The sequence below is a fragment of the Leucoraja erinacea genome, chromosome 3 (genome assembly GCF_028641065.1).
Source record: "Leucoraja erinacea ecotype New England chromosome 3, Leri_hhj_1, whole genome shotgun sequence".
Classification (NCBI taxonomy): domain Eukaryota; kingdom Metazoa; phylum Chordata; class Chondrichthyes; order Rajiformes; family Rajidae; genus Leucoraja; species Leucoraja erinaceus.
Genome location: NC_073379.1, coordinates 82850989 through 82869396, shown reverse-complemented (window position 1 = coordinate 82869396; position 18408 = coordinate 82850989). Strand labels below are relative to the sequence as shown.

General features: G+C 40.6%; 1 protein-coding gene across 5 annotated transcripts in view; it reads left to right on the top strand.

Moving 5' to 3' along the window:
• Window positions 1-16223, top strand: part of LOC129695791 (GRAM domain-containing protein 2B) — a 62830-nt gene extending 46607 nt beyond the window's left edge. For all 5 annotated transcript variants that reach the window (XM_055633097.1, XM_055633096.1, XM_055633098.1 and 2 more), the window contains exons 12-14: window positions 1269-1379; window positions 5490-5583; window positions 15948-16223. In XM_055633097.1, the coding sequence (XP_055489072.1) occupies window positions 1269-1379; window positions 5490-5583; window positions 15948-15989 (247 nt within the window). In that variant the 3' untranslated portion in view covers window positions 15990-16223. The remainder of the gene's footprint in view (window positions 1-1268; window positions 1380-5489; window positions 5584-15947) is intronic.
• The last annotated feature ends 2185 nt before the right edge of the window (window positions 16224-18408 follow it).

Sequence of the window (18408 nt, the reverse complement as noted above, 5' to 3'; positions counted from 1 at the left end):
TAGTTTATAATTTGACATAGCTCATTTAACAGGATGTACAAGTGTTTAAATATGATGGGTAAATTTGGGGCCGAGTGCTTTATCTTTGTATCAAGAGATGCATTTGAACCTGATCTGGACTGGTTAGTGCATTTGTTGACCACACAACCTTGTGTTAAATGAATCATCTCAATCTCAATCCTGCCTTAAGCAGGTTTTGAATCCTAGTACCAAGATTCCCACAAAGTGAAATCCTTTATTTTTAAAGACTGTTAAAGGATGATTGAGGTAGACGAGTTGGAATTTCTGCAACATTTGATCTTGAGTGCTTTTTCCAAATGCTGAGTGACTAATGACACTGGAGATGTTTGCACAATTGCACTATCCAAGCAATCAAATTGCTGTTGAATTCTCTATATTTTCTGCACATTTTGTGCTCAGTGGGATAGTTCTTTAAGAAAAAAAGACATATCCTTCAAGTCTTAAAGTTGCCTGTGTTTTTTTTTGTTGTTGTTTTATTTTGGAGTCTTATAACCATAAGATTAAAAACCTAAGGGGAATTGCATCATTTTGCAGAACATTTCAGTCACTTAATACAGTCAGATGCAAATTGGAGTTCATATCAATATTATTTTACACTGGCCATTATCAGATCCACCTAAAATCTCCCCAACCCCCACCCCGACATTGCAACTTCCCACATGACAACGCATGTACTCTGGCTCAGAATCAGATCCTTGGATCCCAAACCACAGATGGAATGCAAAGATCAGAGGATTGTATGACCAGAACTTACTAAAATTGGGACAAACTCAGACAGGGGCATGAACACAATTTAAACAATTTTCTGGTATTTTAATGTAGGTTATTAATGAAAACATTTTCTATTGGCCTATTTAGAATATTGGCGTTCCATTAGTAAAAGTGCAATTAAAACCATGATTAGCTCATTAATCTTTATAATTGCACAATTAGTTGCTTTAATTTTTGTTTAATGTTAATATTAATGAACGAGATAAATTGTGAAGCTTTTCTGCAGGTTGTTAATAAATTAGCAAAGTTTTTAAATTCTAAATTTAAAAGTTGCAGTCAATTTTTCAAAGCTTTTGAATTCAATGTTTACTTCCACTTGTGTACACTCAAACTTATCTTCTGTACAAATACATAGACTTTGGTGGAAAAGATTGTGAACAAATATTTTGAAATCCTTTGAAAATTGTCTATTTCAAAGATGAATGTAACTGTATCAAGAAACAGAAAATATTTGTAATGAATTACTTGCTTTACAGAGTCATTGTGTTAGTCATTTCATCTTTCTACATGGGCATGAAAATCTTTGCTTTGGAGCAGCGCCTGGCTTCACTGGGAGCATTGCCAGAATATCATGCACATCACAAAGAGTAAGTATGTGCATTCAGTTGGCTTACCATGGTCTAGAAATTGGCACGGGGAGCATGCTAAATAGTTGTTGAGCAACATGCCAACAACCTTTTAGTTGTTGGTTCATGGACTTTTCTAATTGCTGGCAATACCAAAATGTTATTGTTCGTTGCTATTTGCCCTTGAGATGAGGATGCAGTTGATCCCAATCGCACTGCTGGATTTGTCAGTCTGCACTGACTTTCAATAAATGTGGAGTTTGCATGGTCTCCCTGTGATCTCCAAGCTTGCAGATGACACAAAGCTGGGTGGCAGTGTGAGCTGCAAGGAGGATGCTATGAGGCTGCAAGGTGACTTGGATAGGTTGGGTGAATGGGCAGTTGCATGGCAGATGCAGTATAATGTGGATAAATGTGAGATTATCCACTTTGGTGGCAATAACAAGAAGGCAGATCTTTATCTGAATGGTCATATTGAATGGCTGGTTCTATCTCCTGGGTTTCCTCCGTGTGTTCCGATTTTCTTCCACATCCCAAAGACATGCAGGTTTATTGGATAATTGTCCTCTAAATTGCACCTAATGTGTAGTGGGATAACTAGTATTAAGGAGTGATCAGTAGACTTGGTGCGCCAAGGGGCTGTTTCCATGCTGCATCCCTAAACTAAGTCTGCGCTGACTGTTGTGGACATATCACGTTGATGCAATCACAAAGAAACCCCATCAAACTCTCTACTTCCTTGGAAGAATGATGAGATTTGGTATGTCAACAAATACTTTCTTGAACTTTTATAATATTGTACAGTAGAGACCATATTGACTAATTGTATTATGGCCTGGTTCGGCAACTCGAACACACAGGAACAAAAGCAGATTACAAAAAATGATGAACATGGCCCGGTCCTGACTCTTGGCCACTTGTTTAAACTAAGAGTCTAGAGTGTTTAATTGTTACGTGTACCAAAATTTTAAAAGTGGCATTCATTCTTGTAGCAGCACAAAAGGTTTGTAAGCACAGTTGAGGCAAGAGGTCTGTGACTAGTTAAGTTACACAAAGGTCTGTGCTGGAACTTTGTTTGTGATAAGTTTGTATTTAAATGTGTACGGGTTGGTTAGTAAGTTTGCAGATAACACCAAGATTGCTGAGGTCGTGGATTGTCGAATTATACCGTGGGATATAGATCAGTTACAGAATAGTGAAAAAATAGTCAGGTGGATTTTTATCCGAGGAAGTGCGAGGTGTTGCACTTTGGTAGGTTGAACGTCGGGGAGCATGATTGCTTTGGCAGTATTCCTCCATTTGCAGAGTGATACAGCTCAAACCAGAAATGGGTGTGACTGTGTTCCACCCCGGGTGATGGAGTTTCATTTAGTTTTGTACTGGAGAATAAAACGGCACTGAATATGAATTCCAAGGCCAGTTACCCATAGAGTCAGTTGGACATAACTAACGGGAAAACTTGATCATATTTACTGATAAACATGCTGCAAGTAATTATGTACAGCACCATGTTTGCAGAAGGGCCCAATGTGGCCACCCACAATTATCTAATAATTTACTGGTTTATTCTTCAAAGCTTACCAGAAAACCAAAATATTACAGCTATAGAGAGTCCACTCAAACGAGTATATCCAACTTTTCCAATCAGTGGTTGACAGTGACGTAGAATCAAAGAAGGGTCTCGACCCGAAACGTCCCTATTCCTTCGCTCTATAGATGCTGCCTCACCCGCTGAGTTTCTCCAGCATTTTTGTCTGCCTTAGAAACAAAGAATGCTGGTTAATACACAACACACACACAAAATTATACAAAGTGCTGGAATAACTCAGCAGGTCAGGCAGCATCTCTGGAGAACATGGATGGTCCCTTCTTCAGACTCTCTGACCTTTTGATAAAGTGATGCTACATTGTCTCTGCAAATTAAATCTGGAGCAATATTGAGCCAAATAAGCAGTGCTGAGTGGCCCAACATCTAGCAAGGCATCCATACAGTTATATAGCTTGTCGAATTGATTAATCAGGCAACTTGTGATTTATAATTTGCAACTTGTGACCAGTTTAAGTGTTTTTCTTTTTGGGTTAACCAAACCTATTGAGTTTGGCTTCGCATAGAGTATGGCCTTTTTGGCAAGGTGCTGGATAGGGGCTGATGAATGATTGCACAGCAGAATTGCTTACATTGAATTGGAAAAGTTGAAATATGTAGAGCGAAGAAATGAACTCACCAAGTCACTTATTTGAATATCTAGTGAGCATGCGCCTATAGTATATCATGACCAGAGGAATGAATTTGCCTTATCTAATACCAATACCCTTGACCGGTGTATATTTGCCCAGCATCTCCTAACATGACTTTTGAAGTATATACAGCCTTGACCCTCCAGATAAACCTGGGGCCCTTAATTCACAACTTCTATTTGCCTGACATTGACTTTCGCTCATACAGGGTTCTGCCTTCTTTTCACCATCAACAAAACCTTTGAAGTCAAGTCATTATTATAATGATGCGGAGAGGATTTTTCCACTAGTGGGAGAGTGTAGGATCAGAGGTCCTTGTCTCAGAATAAAAGGACATATGTACCTTTAGATGGGAGAGGGGGGAATGTCTTTTGTCAGTGTGGTGAATCTGTGGAATTTATTGCCACATTCGGCCATGCAGACCAAGTGAATGGATATTTTGAAGCTGGAGATTGATAGATTCTAGATTAGTACGGTTGTCACGAGTTATGGGTAGAAGGCAAGAAAATGGAGTTGAGGGGGAAAGTTAGATCAGTGATGATTGAATGGAGGAGTAGAACTCAATGGGCCAAATGGCCTAATTCTGTCCCTACAGTTTATGAATTTATAAAGTCCAGAGGTCAAGGAAGGCACTGTATAAATACTTTTATTGCTCTACCGCACTCCCCATCCCGGGTCCTGCTCTTGCACCACTTACACTCCTGCAGCTAATTTTTATTCGATTGATTCATGCTTGACCTAACCTGCTGCACTCTGCATCCACAGTATTCCCACATTTGCCAGCTCTGGTGTTGGCAGATGGGCTGTACTGTAGGCCTCGGCTCTGCAGCCCTTCTGCAGGCTGGAGTTGCCAACCGGACCGCAGGCAGCGGAGGCTCTGCACTACCCTGACTGCCCCCGAACAGCTCGCTCAGTCAGTTTCAGTGTATTAAATCAGAAAAATATTATTTACTGGTTATTTTACTCTTAATTAAAATCAAATATGCCGTTAAAATAAAAATAAATATAAACCGTCCCTTTTCATTGAAGGTCAACCAACCATGTACAAATAAATGTGGTTGCTTCTTGTATTTCAGCCATACAAGCATGGGCCAGATGTGAAGTAAATGCTGCCCCTCAGCCCAGTGTATAACTGCGCCACCACCACCAGAATCTCTGTGGAGTTGGCTGGCGGAGAGGAAACCTAGAGGCCTGGGCATCTCCAACACACCACAGAACAGTACTCAAGCTACAGTACAGAGACATAGAAAGCAAAGAGATACCAAATAACAAAGGGAGATTGCATGGTCATTTCCAGTGTCATTTCCAACCACAACGAAGGGCTGACTGGCCTGAGGATTTAAAGGGCTTAAGTTAGGAAATGTCAACTTCCACTTCTCAATATTTGGTAAAGTAGCAATTGTCAACAGCTTTTCTCCCTGTCAGACATACAACTCTGAAAAGCCAGATCACGCATGATGATGGATTTATAACCTGACACTTAGTTCCTGAAATGAATAATTTGAGGAAATGCATTTCCAACTCTTGGTCGATGGTACTTAGCAGCGAGTAAATTCAAATCATTACTTTCAGAAAGCATTACTTGCCTTTTAGGCTTTTTTGGAAACAAAAAGGGAATTATCTTGATATTTAAAGTTATCCCTGCACCCTGCTTCTATTTTCTTTTGTGTAAGATTTTAGATTTATTGCACAAACAATTTTTGGGGAGAAATGATCCTGTTAATATCAATTTTATTTCCTTGCAGTGCCTTTCACATGGATGATTTTTTTTTTAATAAAGAGTAAATGGGTTGGAGTAGATGAAGTCTAATAGGTGATATATTTAATGTTGTATTCAGTTATTGTTGAATTAAAGGAAATAATTAATTGCTTTTGTTGCTGATTTTTCCACAGATCCTTTATTCAGCGTGACGTGGGTTTGCCGTACCAAGTCAACACAGATATGATTTATGATGAATTGACAGAAAATCTTGCAAAACTCGAAAAGGTGAGCAGAAATTTATTTTAAGAACTGTGGACAAATATTGCAACATGAATGCCTTTTGCCCAATGGTTTGTTTGCTGCTTATCCTTGTAATAAGATATGTTTGTGTGTCATACATGAATGCACCATACACTCATCGCCATAAAAACAGTTAACTGAGATGCTGTATGTATTCCATGTTCACCTTGTGCAGCAATGGGGGTGAGATTTAATATAGGGAATTGGAGAAGCAGTGTAACAACTTCTTGAAAAACTGCATGTCCAATAGTATTGCAAATCCCCTGCTGACATCTGACAAGCGATATTCAGTTATAAAGAGCTTGTGTGAAATACTATTGTGCTGCTGGTGTCAGTGAAATAACACGCTAGTAAGTCATTGCCAAGAGAAGAAAATCTTTAGGGCCAAGCGATGAGAAACCAATGTCCATAAGAGTAAGTATTTAAGAAGGAACTGCAGATGCTGGAAAATCGAAGGTACACAAAAATGCTGGAGAAACTCAGCGGGTGCAGCAGCAGCTATGGAGCGAAGGAAATAGGCAACGTTTCGGGCTGAAACCCTTCTTCAGACATCAGTCTGAAGAAGGGTTTTGGCCCGAAACATTGCCTATTTCCTTCGCTCCATAGATGCTGCTGCAACCACTGAGTTTCTCCAGCATTTTTTGTGTACCTTCCATAAGAGTCTGTTTCATAGAAATTCATAGCACATAAAGCATCCCTTAAAGGACAACATCTGGATTTGATCCTGACCTCCAGTGAAATGTCTATGGGCTTTGTGTGTTTTCCCAGTTGATGCATAGATTGCTCCTGGCTTCTAAAGGCTCCTCCCAATCCCAAAGACATGCAAACTGAGCAATCTTCTCTCCATGCCCATCCATGTACGTCATGGTCTATAGTTCACGTGTGTCGTTTCTGTAACACACTCCATTTTAAAATTGCTTCTAACTGTCGTTAGTTTCTGAAAGAATCAGGAGAGTTATGGGCATGTGAGTGAATGGATTATGAAAACGTAAGCGACCAGCATAGACTTGGTGGGCTAACTAGGCTCCATCTGGTTGTAAGGGAATATACCCCAATCCTATCCATCCCATTTCCATGCTATCTTCTCTTAACGTGGTACTGGCATTGGTTTATTTTTGTCATTTGTACTGAGATACAGCGTAGAACATTGCTTGCATGCTACCCAGTGAAACCATGCTGTACTTGTGCAATCAAGCCATTACACAAGTACAACAGGAAGTGCACAGAGAAAAATGCCAGAGTGCAGTACAGAGTGTTACAGTGTTAGTTACCGAGAAAGAGATGATTTTGGTTTAAGTGCAAGAGATACAATGCGGAAGGTTGAGTGATTTGGGACTACACCCATTTCTTATGAGAGGGACGTACTATAGTCTGATGGCAGCAGAGAAAAAGCTGTTCCTGAATCGGGTGGTTCACATTTAAACTTTTGTATCTTTTGCTAGATGCGAGAGAGGAGAAACTGGATAGAGTTGCCGCCAAACCGAGATGTGTTGGACACTTTCTACCATGCGTCTGTAGGAGTTGCCAAGCAATTGGGGACTTGCCAAACTTCCTTTAGTGTTCTGAGGAAGTAGTAGCGTTCTTGGCCATAGCTTCAATCTAACATTGCATGGTGAAAGCTGTTCAAGTGCTCATCTGGATGTATTTTAAATGAATCAATTTCCGAGGGACTCTGGGCATAATAGGGGATTGTTGGAAACATGGTTGATGTACAAGATCAGGCACTGTCCAACAAACTGGTAATGCATGCTCAAGGATCCCCATGGGTACTGTATGGCAGGAGGTAATCTTGCTGTCTAAGGTTCAAGGACTGGTTCAATCCAGACCTTGCTCCCTCCTGTGTAGAATTTGTTCTTTCTCCCTGTTAATGTGCATTTTTGCTCGAGGCTCTGGTTTCCGCTCTTATCCCAAAGGCATGCAAGTAGTTCAATTGGCTATTTTAAATTAACCATTGGTGTAGGTTAGTGGTTAAATATTCAAGGGGGGGGGGGGGGTGATATTTATGTAACAAGAGCTGGAACCTACTGGATAGAGAAAGGCTTGGATAGAGTGGATGTGGAGAGGATGTTTCCACTAATGGGAGGGTCTAGGACCAGAGGTCACAGCCTCAGAATTAAAGGACGCACCTTTAGGAAGGAGATGAGGAGGAATTTCTTTAGTCAAAGGGTGGCAAATCTGTGGAATTCGTTGCCACAGACGGCTGTGGAGGCCAAGTCAATGGATATTTTTAAGGCAGAGATAGATAGATTCTCGATTAGTCCAGGTGTCGAGGGTTATGGGGAGAAGGCAGGAGAATGGGGTTCGGAGAAAAATATTCATCAGTCGATTGATATGGGGAGAGGGCAGGAACGGGGTACTGATTGGGGATGATCAGCCATGATCACATTAACTGGCGGTGCTGGCTCGAAGGGCCAAATGGCCTACTCCTGCACCTATTGTCTATTGAATGGTGGAGACTTGATGGGCCGTATGGCCTAATTCTGCTCCTATGACGTGACCTCGTGACTTTATGAATGTGACTGATGGAAAGTGGTGGATATCTGATACACCGGATGGCATCATGTGTTGTAATAAGTACTCAAATCATTTGTGTTTAGTCTTTGTTAAAATATTTGCTTGTAAGTTATACCCTTCAGTGCTTTCTTTGAATCTGTTGCATATCTCTTCCCCAGCTCAGTACTGCTCATCACATGGTGGTTGCAAATTGCATTGTCTTTAAGGTGGACTTTTGTTAAACAAACATACTTGGTGTCTTGAAATACTTCCAGAAGTAACTCCTCAAATCTGACATAAATTATAGGGCATAGAAACATAGAAATTAGGTGCAGGAGTAGGCCATATAGCGGCAGATTTTTCAGATCTTTCAGGAAATTAACTCCCTAGCCACTAATTGGGTGAGAGGGGATAAGGGAATATCTTCGGTACGCATGCAAGCTGCCTCAGAGAATTTCAGAGCTTCTACTTTCATAAGCTTCAGCACACAGTCTTTTAATGAATATTTTCTTTATTGTAGATATAAAAGTAAGATACATCCAAGGTTTTCCGACTTGTTCCAGCAATCTTCTTCGAACTCCAGCGCATTGCTTCAGATACTAGAAAACTCCTCGTGTCTTCTTCTTCACATGAGGCTTGACATGCTTGACCTGTGGCTCGACATGACATGCTTGACATGGTCGAAGGATAAACCTTCTCCCTCTCCTGTCCAAAACGAATCCCCAACTAAACTAACACCCAAGCAGTTAAGCTGCATAAACACGCCCCAAGACACGTCATAAAATCCCACCCACATTATAACGGGCTGGCTAAAATTTAAAGGAACATGCCATCCACAATGACATGCAAAATAGGCCAAATGGCCACTACATACCGGCCCCTAATTGTTCCGAATACATAATGAGGCAATTACCAAATAACATCAAAAAAGTGGCCATTAAGGCTTAACATACATCAAAATCAAAATCAAAATATCAGGGAATAAAACCCTGTGGCTCCCTCGTCAGGAAATCAAACCGCGATCGCCCGCATGCTAGGCGTGGATACTAACCACTATACTAATGAGGAAAAAAATAGCATGCACTATATATCTGCAATCACAATTCTTTCTCGACTCTTCCATCTTCGCTTTCGCCTTCTAGAAGCAAGCACAACTTAGTTATTGGTCTTATTAAAACATTGTTTTTTATTTTAAGAAACCAGTCTACCGATGTTCTCAATTTATTCCATGATGAAAAGTGGGTTATTAAACTATTCACGGTGTCATATGAGTTTTTTTCAATCACATTCACCGAAATGTTTTGTTTAATTTCCGGATCTGTTGTAGAGATTTCAAATCCGAGTTCAAGCTTTGGCCATTCTCAATTTACTTGGGCTTACTAAGAAACTTTGGCCCATCACATCCATCTCTTGTTATTAAGAAAGAGATTTCAAATTTGCTGTTTGTCCCCTAGAGGCTTCATCCGAAAGGATTTGCTGTTTTTCCTTTGTGTATTAACATATCTCCATTGAGAAACATTAGTAGCTCCTAGTACAAAGGAAACTCTATTTGCAACAAATGTCATAAAACGTTTGCTTTCATTGTTAATGTATTTCAAAACCGTAGTACTATCGGTCCAAAAGGTAGATTCTTCCAGTTGAAATTGCAGTTCCTTTTTCAGCATTATGTCAATTTTCACAGCTAAGACTGCTGCTGTAAGTTCCATTCTGGGAATCGTCATTTGCTTCAATGGTGCTACTCTGGCTTTTCCCATTACGAATGCAACATGCACTCTTTTGTTTACATCTTGTAGTCTTAAGTATGAAACAGTCCCATAACCACTTTCGCTGGCATCCGAAAAGTGATGCAGTTGCGCATTTCCGATATTACCAATGGTTTTGGGCTTTATACACCGATCTACCTTAAACGTTGACATTTTTTGGAGGTCTTTTAACCATTCTGTCCAACTGTGCGAGGATGTTTGAGTTATACTCTCATCCCAACCAAGTTTTTCTCGACACAGATTCTGTAAAATTAACTTGGCTAGCAGTGTAAATGGTGCCAGAAATCCCAAAGGATCATATACTGAACCAATCACAGATAAGATACCCCTTCTTGTGCATGGTCGTTCCTGAATTGACAATTTAAACTTAAACACATCCGTTTCCACACACCAGTGCAGTCCCAGTGCCCTTTCCATTGGCAAGTTGTCTTTGTCTAAATCCATCACCTTGGTTTCTTCGGCTCTGTCATCTGGTGGAATGCTTTCCAAAACAGCACGACTGTTGCTGACCCACTTGGTAAGTACAAATCCTCCCTTATTGCAGAGAGAGGTTAGGTGCTTCACTATTTGAATTGCCTCTAACTCGGTAGATACGGATTTTAGGCAATCGTCCACATAAAAATTATTTTTCAAAGTGGAAATTACCTCCTCTGGGAAATAACCTGTATTATCCTCTGCGGTTTTCCTCAAAGCGAAATTCGCACAACTTGGAGATGACACTGCTCCGAAAAGATGTACTTTCATTCGGTAATCAACAAGGTCTTGCTGCACATCCCCTTCAGGCCACCATAAGAATCGCAGATAATCAATATGTTTACCAGTTACTTTCACTTGATAAAACATTGCTCTGATATCAGCCATCAAAGCTATCGGTTCTTGCCTAAATTTGATGAGAACTCCAAGGAGCGAGTTAGTAAGGTCTGGACCTTGCAGTAATTCACTGTTAAGTGATGTCCCTTTAAAGACTGCCGCGCAGTCAAAGACCACCCTCAATGTCCCTTTCTTCGAGTGGTACACCCCATGGTGCGGAATATACCAGATCTCTCCATCATCTCGATATAGTTGATTCATTGGTATCCTTTCAGCATAATCATTATTAATCATATTCTGTAAGAAGGATGTATATTCCTCTTGGAATTTCGTGTTCTTAACAAATTTACGTTTCAAACCATGAATACGCTGTTCAGCCATATAGCGATTATTTGGTAAATTAACACTTTCCTTCTTGAAAGGTAAATCCAAACAATAATGTCCATTTTTCATCTTAACTGAATGGTTCATAATATCTAAGAATTTCAATTCTTCTCTAGACATTTCTTCATGTTCTTGGCTGGTACTTTCATTGAAGTCATGATTATATTGCTTCATTAACAGCTTTTCCAATTTACCTGTAGATATTTGGTTAACAGCAACAGCACGGCAATTCATTTTGCTGGTGCTTTCCTTATTCTTACCCAAGGAGCCATAAATAACCCATCCTAGTAGGGTCTTCATAGCATACGGTCCATCCCCTTGGCTCCTAATTATCTGTACAGGTTCTAATGCTCTCAGGGCATTCGTTCCAATAAGTAAGTCAATATCAGAATTTATCTTTGTTATTTTGACTTCTTTCAGGTAAGGCCATTGCTGTAAGTCTTCACATCTGGGTACATTTTGACGACCAACAGGCATTGTTTCATGTGTGAAAACCTCTGAAATTGGAATAAAATTATCTTCATCCAAACTGGATATCTCCATATTTGTTATATAATAACTCTGGTAATCCTTTTCTTTATTCATGGTACGCATTTGAATTTTAACTTTCTCTCCAGTAATGTCCAACCTTCTCATCAAATTCTCTCTGTGCAAAAAGTAGCTGAACTCCCATGATCCAGAAATGCATATGTTTGCAACACTACATTAGTTTCCCTATTTCTCACTTGTACTGGTAAAATAGAGAAAATGCATGCTTTCTCTCCGGCCCCAATATGTGCAGTTACTTGAGGCGAGGTGATAGCATTTACATCCGCTGACTCCTTTTTCTGCTCAGTATGATCTGGCTCTTTCTTTACAGTATGAAGCACATCAGGATGATTCTGCTTACATTTGTCACAAACTATTGGACACTTACAGTCTTTTACCATGTGCCCCTTCTTTAAACATCCATAGCAGATTCCATTCCTTTTTAAAAAGTCCATCTTTTTTTCATATTTCTTTTCCTTAAATTTACGACACCATCTTATGGTGTGACCTACTTCATCACAAAATGGACAGAATTCATTCTTTCTGGTCGGTGCATCCTCTTTGGCACCACCCAACACCTTCTCAGGTATTATATTGGTAGCAAAATTGCTTTTCTTAGGCCCTGTCTTTTGTTTAGTTTTGACATAGGTAGAACCCTTATAAATTGCAAGTGGCTTGGCTTCTTCAATAATCCCGCTGCATGAATCTGACATGTACCGTACTTCTCTTTCTAAATATTCCACCAGGTCTGGTAGCCTGGCTACTTGTTTGCTCTTATCACGTATTTCACCTGCCCTATCTCTCCACTTTTCTCTCATTCTTCTGGGCAACTTGCTAATGATGATTCTCATATTACTTGAAAGATTAATTTCCTCCATATAGCCAAGATTTTTCATCGAGCTGCAACATCTTCTCAGAAATATTGCATATTCACTCAATTTATCCACATCTTCTGGCTTGATTTCTCTCCAATCATGGGCCTTTTCAATGTATGCATTCGCAATCCTCTGTTCATCACCAAAACGTTCCTTCAATAATCTTCTCGCCTTTTTATAGCCCTGGTTGTCTGGCTCCATCTGACAACTTTCCACAAGCCCCTTCACCTTTCCTTGTGTGTACTTCACCAGAAACCGTAAGCGCTCTTTTTCATCCATAACTTTCTTCTCTAATACCTCTTCCAGTGCCCTCACGAAAGTTTCATATTCTAAAGGATCTCCAGCATATGTAGGAATTTCAACTGGTGGCAAAATGAGAGATTTATTTCGTCGAGCTATAATCTCGTTGAATTCAGATTGCTTATGCAGCAGTGCCAATAGACCAACCTGGCTCCCTTCTCCTTGGTCCACTGGTCCTTCTCGAGTTTGTACGGATGTTCTTATAGTAGCTAGTTTCGGTCTAGCACCCATTTGCTGAGCTGAAGGTTCACTCAACCTATTTAGGTTTTCCAATCCAAGGTATCCTGTGGACTTTGACCGTGGAATCGATTCAACTGCCAATTCACTCTGAGCAGGTCTGGCTCTCTGTCTAGAGCTTATCGCCTTTGATGATCTAGAGCTGCATCTAGACCCTTCACTTTCCAGTATGTCCCTTCTGGCTTTAGCCACCTTCAACTTTGTATCTAATTCCAGTTGTTCCTGACATCGCGCCATCTCTTCATGCTGTCGGGCCATCCATCTCTTCTTGCTGTCGTTTTGTCTCATCTTGCTGTCGGGCCATCTCATGTTTTTTCTTCATAGCATCCGCTTCTATTGAGAGCGCTGCTAACTCAGCCTTTGCTCCCAAACGAGCAGAAGCCCTCGAAACCGAACTGGCTAAGCTACCAGATTTACGGCCTGATCTTTGTGAAGATACATTTGAGATACTATCTCCCGGTTCTATTTCATCACCTTCTTCTTCTGGCTTAGTATCTTCTTTTCTGCTACCTTTACTTTTGCTAACTTGCTCTAACCATCCTTCTACAACTTCTTTGGATTCATCATAATACTCCGTATTTTCACAATCCCACTTAAAATGTCTTTCACGCTCCTCTTGAGAACGCTCTGCCTCCAGCAGTATGTCCTGCTTCTCTTTCAGCTCATGGTTAAGGCTACTTATCAGGCGTAATTTCTCTTCCACCTTGTCCTGGTTCTCTTCTGATTCCATGAGTGTCTTCACACTTTCAAACAGCCTTCTAATCTTCTTCCCCAACTTGTTCCTATCCAATTCAGCCTCCTTGAGAACATGACTTCGACCTTTCTCAGTGAGTTTAAGTTGTCTGGCTGGTCTTTCTTCACCACCATGTGGCTCTTCTGGCATAGCTCTGCTCTCATCTTCCTTCATGATTTAAAAGAGGTCTTGGCAGATTGCCAAGTCTTTAAATTAGTCGAAAAAAGTCTCTGCTTCTGAGTGACTTTGTTATTATCAACAATTTCTTCCAAAACTAAAACATACTGATAATGTAGAGAACCTCTCTCTAATTCCAGGTGCAAAATAAATGATGCTAATTCCAATGGAATGCTCCTTTATCTCTTTGATTCAAAACAATCCAAGGTCGGTCTGCCTTTCCCAGACACGCTGGAGAAAACAGCTTGTTGAGCTCTATTACAGAATTCTTTCAATTAAAACCGTAATTTTAATTCAAAAGGTAATAATCAATTCGTACTCACAATCCAGTGATACGTCTTCCGATGCGTTCCGATGCTGTTGATAGACCTCAAGGCTCTTCCTGGCCGAGATCTTCTTCAGTTCCACGATTGGAACCAATCTTCTTTGGCTGCACCTCTCCTAGGTCTTAGCCTTCGTCCTGCTCTGGCCGCACCTCTCCTAGGTCTTAGCCTTCGCACTTCGATCTTCTGTCCCTATCTCAGGGACTGGTATTTACCCCCGCCGGAGGTTCGCTTTTACTTATCTTCTTCTGTCCCAATCTCTGGGACTGGCAATTACCCCCTGCCGGAGGTATCCTTCGACTTAATGTAGCGGCAGATTTTTCAGATCTTTCAGGAAATTAACTCCCTAGCCACTAATTGGGTGAGAGGGGATAAGGGGAATATCTTCGGTACGCATGCAAGCTGCCTCAGAGACTTTCAGAGCTTCTACTTTCATAAAGCTTCAGCACACAGTCTTTTAATGAATATTTTCTTTATTGTAGATATAAAACAGTAAGATACATCCAAGGTTTTCCGACTTGTTCCAGCAATCTTCTTCGAACTCCAGCGCATTGCTTCAGATACTAGAAAACTCCTCGTGTCTTCTTCTTCACATGAGGCTTGACATGCTTGCCCTGTGGCTCGACATGACATGCTTGACCTGTGATCGAAGGATAAACCTTCTCCCTCTCCTGTCCAAAACGGAAAAACCCAACTAAACTCAAGCAGTTAAGGCATAAACACGCCCCAAACACGTCATCTCCCACCCACTCTGGCCATGCCATCCACAAAACATGCAAAATAGGCCAAATGACAACTACAGGCCATTCGGCCCTTCGAGCCTACACCGCCATTCAATATGATCATAGCTGATCATCCAACTCAGTATCCTGTACCTGCCTTCTCTCCATACCCCCTGATCCCTTTAGCCACAAGGGCCACATCTAACTCCCTCTTAAATATAGCCAATTAACTGGCCTCAACTACCTTCTGTGGCAGAGAGTTCCAGAGATTCACTACTCTATGTGTGAAAAATGTTTTCCTCATCTCGGTCCTAAAAGATTTCCCCCTTATCCTTAAACTGTAACCACTTGTTCTGGACTTCCCCAACATCGGGAACAATCTTCCTGCATCTAGCCTGTCCAACCCCTTAAGAATTTTGTAAATTTCTATAAGATCCCCCCTCAATCTTCTAAATTCTAGCGAGTACAAGCCGAGTATCCAGTCTTTCATCATATGAAAGTCCTGACATCCCAGGAATCAGTCTGGTGAACCTTCTCTGTACTCCCTCTATGGCAAGAATGTCTTTCCTCAGATTAGGAGACCAAAACTGTATGCAATTTAAGGCAAGAGACAAAAGTGGGCAGGGAGGAGAGAGTGTATGTTATCAGTGCTCATCTACAAAGGTTCAGTGATTGCATGGGTCAAGATCATACAGAAAATTGTAGATGTGAAAAATGATTCCAAATACATTTGAACCCAAAGAGGCATTTTAGGAAGAACCAGGCAGCATCTGTCAGTGAGAATCCAGACGTGAAAATGATGCACTTGTATCAAAGGACACTGTCCTTTATTCATGAGGATAAAGTTAAATTTGAGTATTTATTTTAAAAATCATCTTGACACCATCTGAATTTTTATTTGTATGGTTGTAGAAATATTTGCAAAATCAACGTAAACACTAAAGCATGCCTTTATGTCCTACCATGTCTAAACTTATTATTTCTCTCCCCATCCTGTCTTTCAGATACAGAAGAATCTACAAAAGCTTCTGGATGGAACTGAATGAGATTTTGCACTTTTAATCATCAGTACATGTTGTGCCCAGCAAGGTCATCAATGTATGGAATGTAATGTGAACTCTGCAGGACAGAGTGTAGGATTGTTAAACTTCAACCATGTATTTAACGGAATTCTGTGTGGCCTTTGAGGAAATATGCACATTATCTTCCTTGTATCTGTGCAAGAAAGAATTCCATTGATCAGCAAGCCCTTTATTTAGCAATTAAACTTTTGGAAAGCAGTGCACAAAGTTGAGGGTGCTTATGTACTTCTACTACCATGTATAGTGCCCTCCATAACGTTTGGGACAAAGACCCATCATTTATTTATTTGCCTCTGTACTCCACAATTTGAGATTTGAAATAGCAAAAAATCACATGTGGTTAAAGTGCGCATTGTCAGATTTTATTAAAGCCCATTTTTATACATTTTGGTTTCACCATGTAGAAATTACAGCAGTCTCCCCCCTCCCCCCTAATGCACCATAATGTTTGGGACACATGGCTTCACAGGTATTGTATTTGTTCAGGTGTGTTTAATTGCCTCCTTCATGCAGGTATTGGAGCTCTCGGCACCTAGTCTTTCCATCATCTTTGGAAACTTTTTAATTGCTGTTTATCAACTCGAGGATCAAAGCCAATAAAATAAAGAAACCATTATGAGACTGAGAAACAAGAATAAAACTGTTGGAGACATCAGCCAAACCTTAGGCTTACCAAAATCAACCATTTGGATTTGGTAAGAAGAAAGAGAGCACTAGTGAGCTTACTAATTGCAAAGGGACTGGCAGGCCAAGGAAGACCTCCACAGCTGATGACAGAAGAATTTTCTCTATAATAAAGAAAAATCCCCAAACACCTGTCCGACAGATCAGAAACAGTCTTCAGGAGTCGGGTGTGGATTTGTCAATGACCATTGTCTGCAGAAGACTTCATGAACAGAAATACAAAGGCTACGCTGCAAGATGCAAACCAATGGTTAGCTGCAAAAATAGGATAGCCAGGTTACAGTTTGCCAAGAAGTACTTAAAAGAGTAACCACACTTCTGGAAAAAGGTCTTGTGGACAGATGAGACGAAGATGAACTTATATCAGAGTGATGGCAAGAGCAAAGTATGGAGGAGAGAAGGAACTGCCCAAGATCCAAAGCATGCCACCTCATCTGTGAAACACAGTGGTGGGGGTGTTATGGCCTGGGCATGTATGGCTGTTGATGATACTGGCTCATTTATCTTCATTGATGATATAACTGCTGATGGTAGTAGTGTAATGAATTCCAAAGTGTATAGACACATCCTATCTGCTTGTTCAAACGAACGCTTCAAAACTCATTGGCTGGCTGATCATTCTACAGCAAGATAATGATCCCAAACATACTGCTAAAGCAGTAAAGGAGTTTTTCTACAGAAAAAAAAATGTTAATTCTTGAGTGGCCAAGTGAATCACCTGATCTGAACCCAATTGAGCATGCCTTTTATATGCTGAAGAGAAAACTGAAGGGGACTAGCCCCCCAAAACAAGCATAAGCTAAAGATGGCAGCAATACAGGGCTGGCAGAGCATCACCAGAGAAGACACCCAGCAACTGGTGATGTCCATGAATCGCAGGCTTCAAGCAGTCATTGCATGCAAAGGATATGCAACAAAATACTAAACATGACTACTTTCATTTACATGACATTGCTGTCTCACAAACATTATGGTGCCCTGAAATGGGGTGACCGTGTATAAACATGACTGTAATTTCTACATGTTGAAATCAATATATAAAAATGGCCTTTATTAAAATCTGACAATGTGCACGTTAACCACGTGTGATTTTTTTTTTTCCATTACAAATCTCAAATTGTGTAGAGAGGCAAAAATAATCTTTGTCCCAAACATTATGGAGAGCACTGTATTTCAACCTTTCCAATTCCAAAGCACTCCATAAAGGTTATTAAGCACAAGTTGTGTAAAGTACATTAACACTTTGTCTACTCATTAGTTTAAAGATACAGCGCAGAACCAGGCCATTCGGCCCACTGAGTCCGTGCTGACCTGCAATCCCCGAACACTAGTACTATCCTACACGAGGGACAATCTTTAACGAAGCCAATTAACCTACAAAATTGTACGTCTTTGGAATGTGGGAGTAAACCAGAGTACCCGGGGGAATCCCATGTGATCACAGGGAGATTGTGCAAACAGCATCTGTAATTCGGATCGAACCCGAATCTCTGGCACTGTGCCACTCTGATATGAAATAACCTTTGGACATGCTAGAAATTGTTTCTGCAGTGCAGCAGTCTCTAAGGAAATAGTACAAGTTTTTATCATTGGTATCCGAGCACAGCTCAGCGAATAAAACATGGGGCAGAGATTATCCCTTTCACAATAACCATATAACATATAACCATATAACAATTACAGCACGGAAACAGGCCAT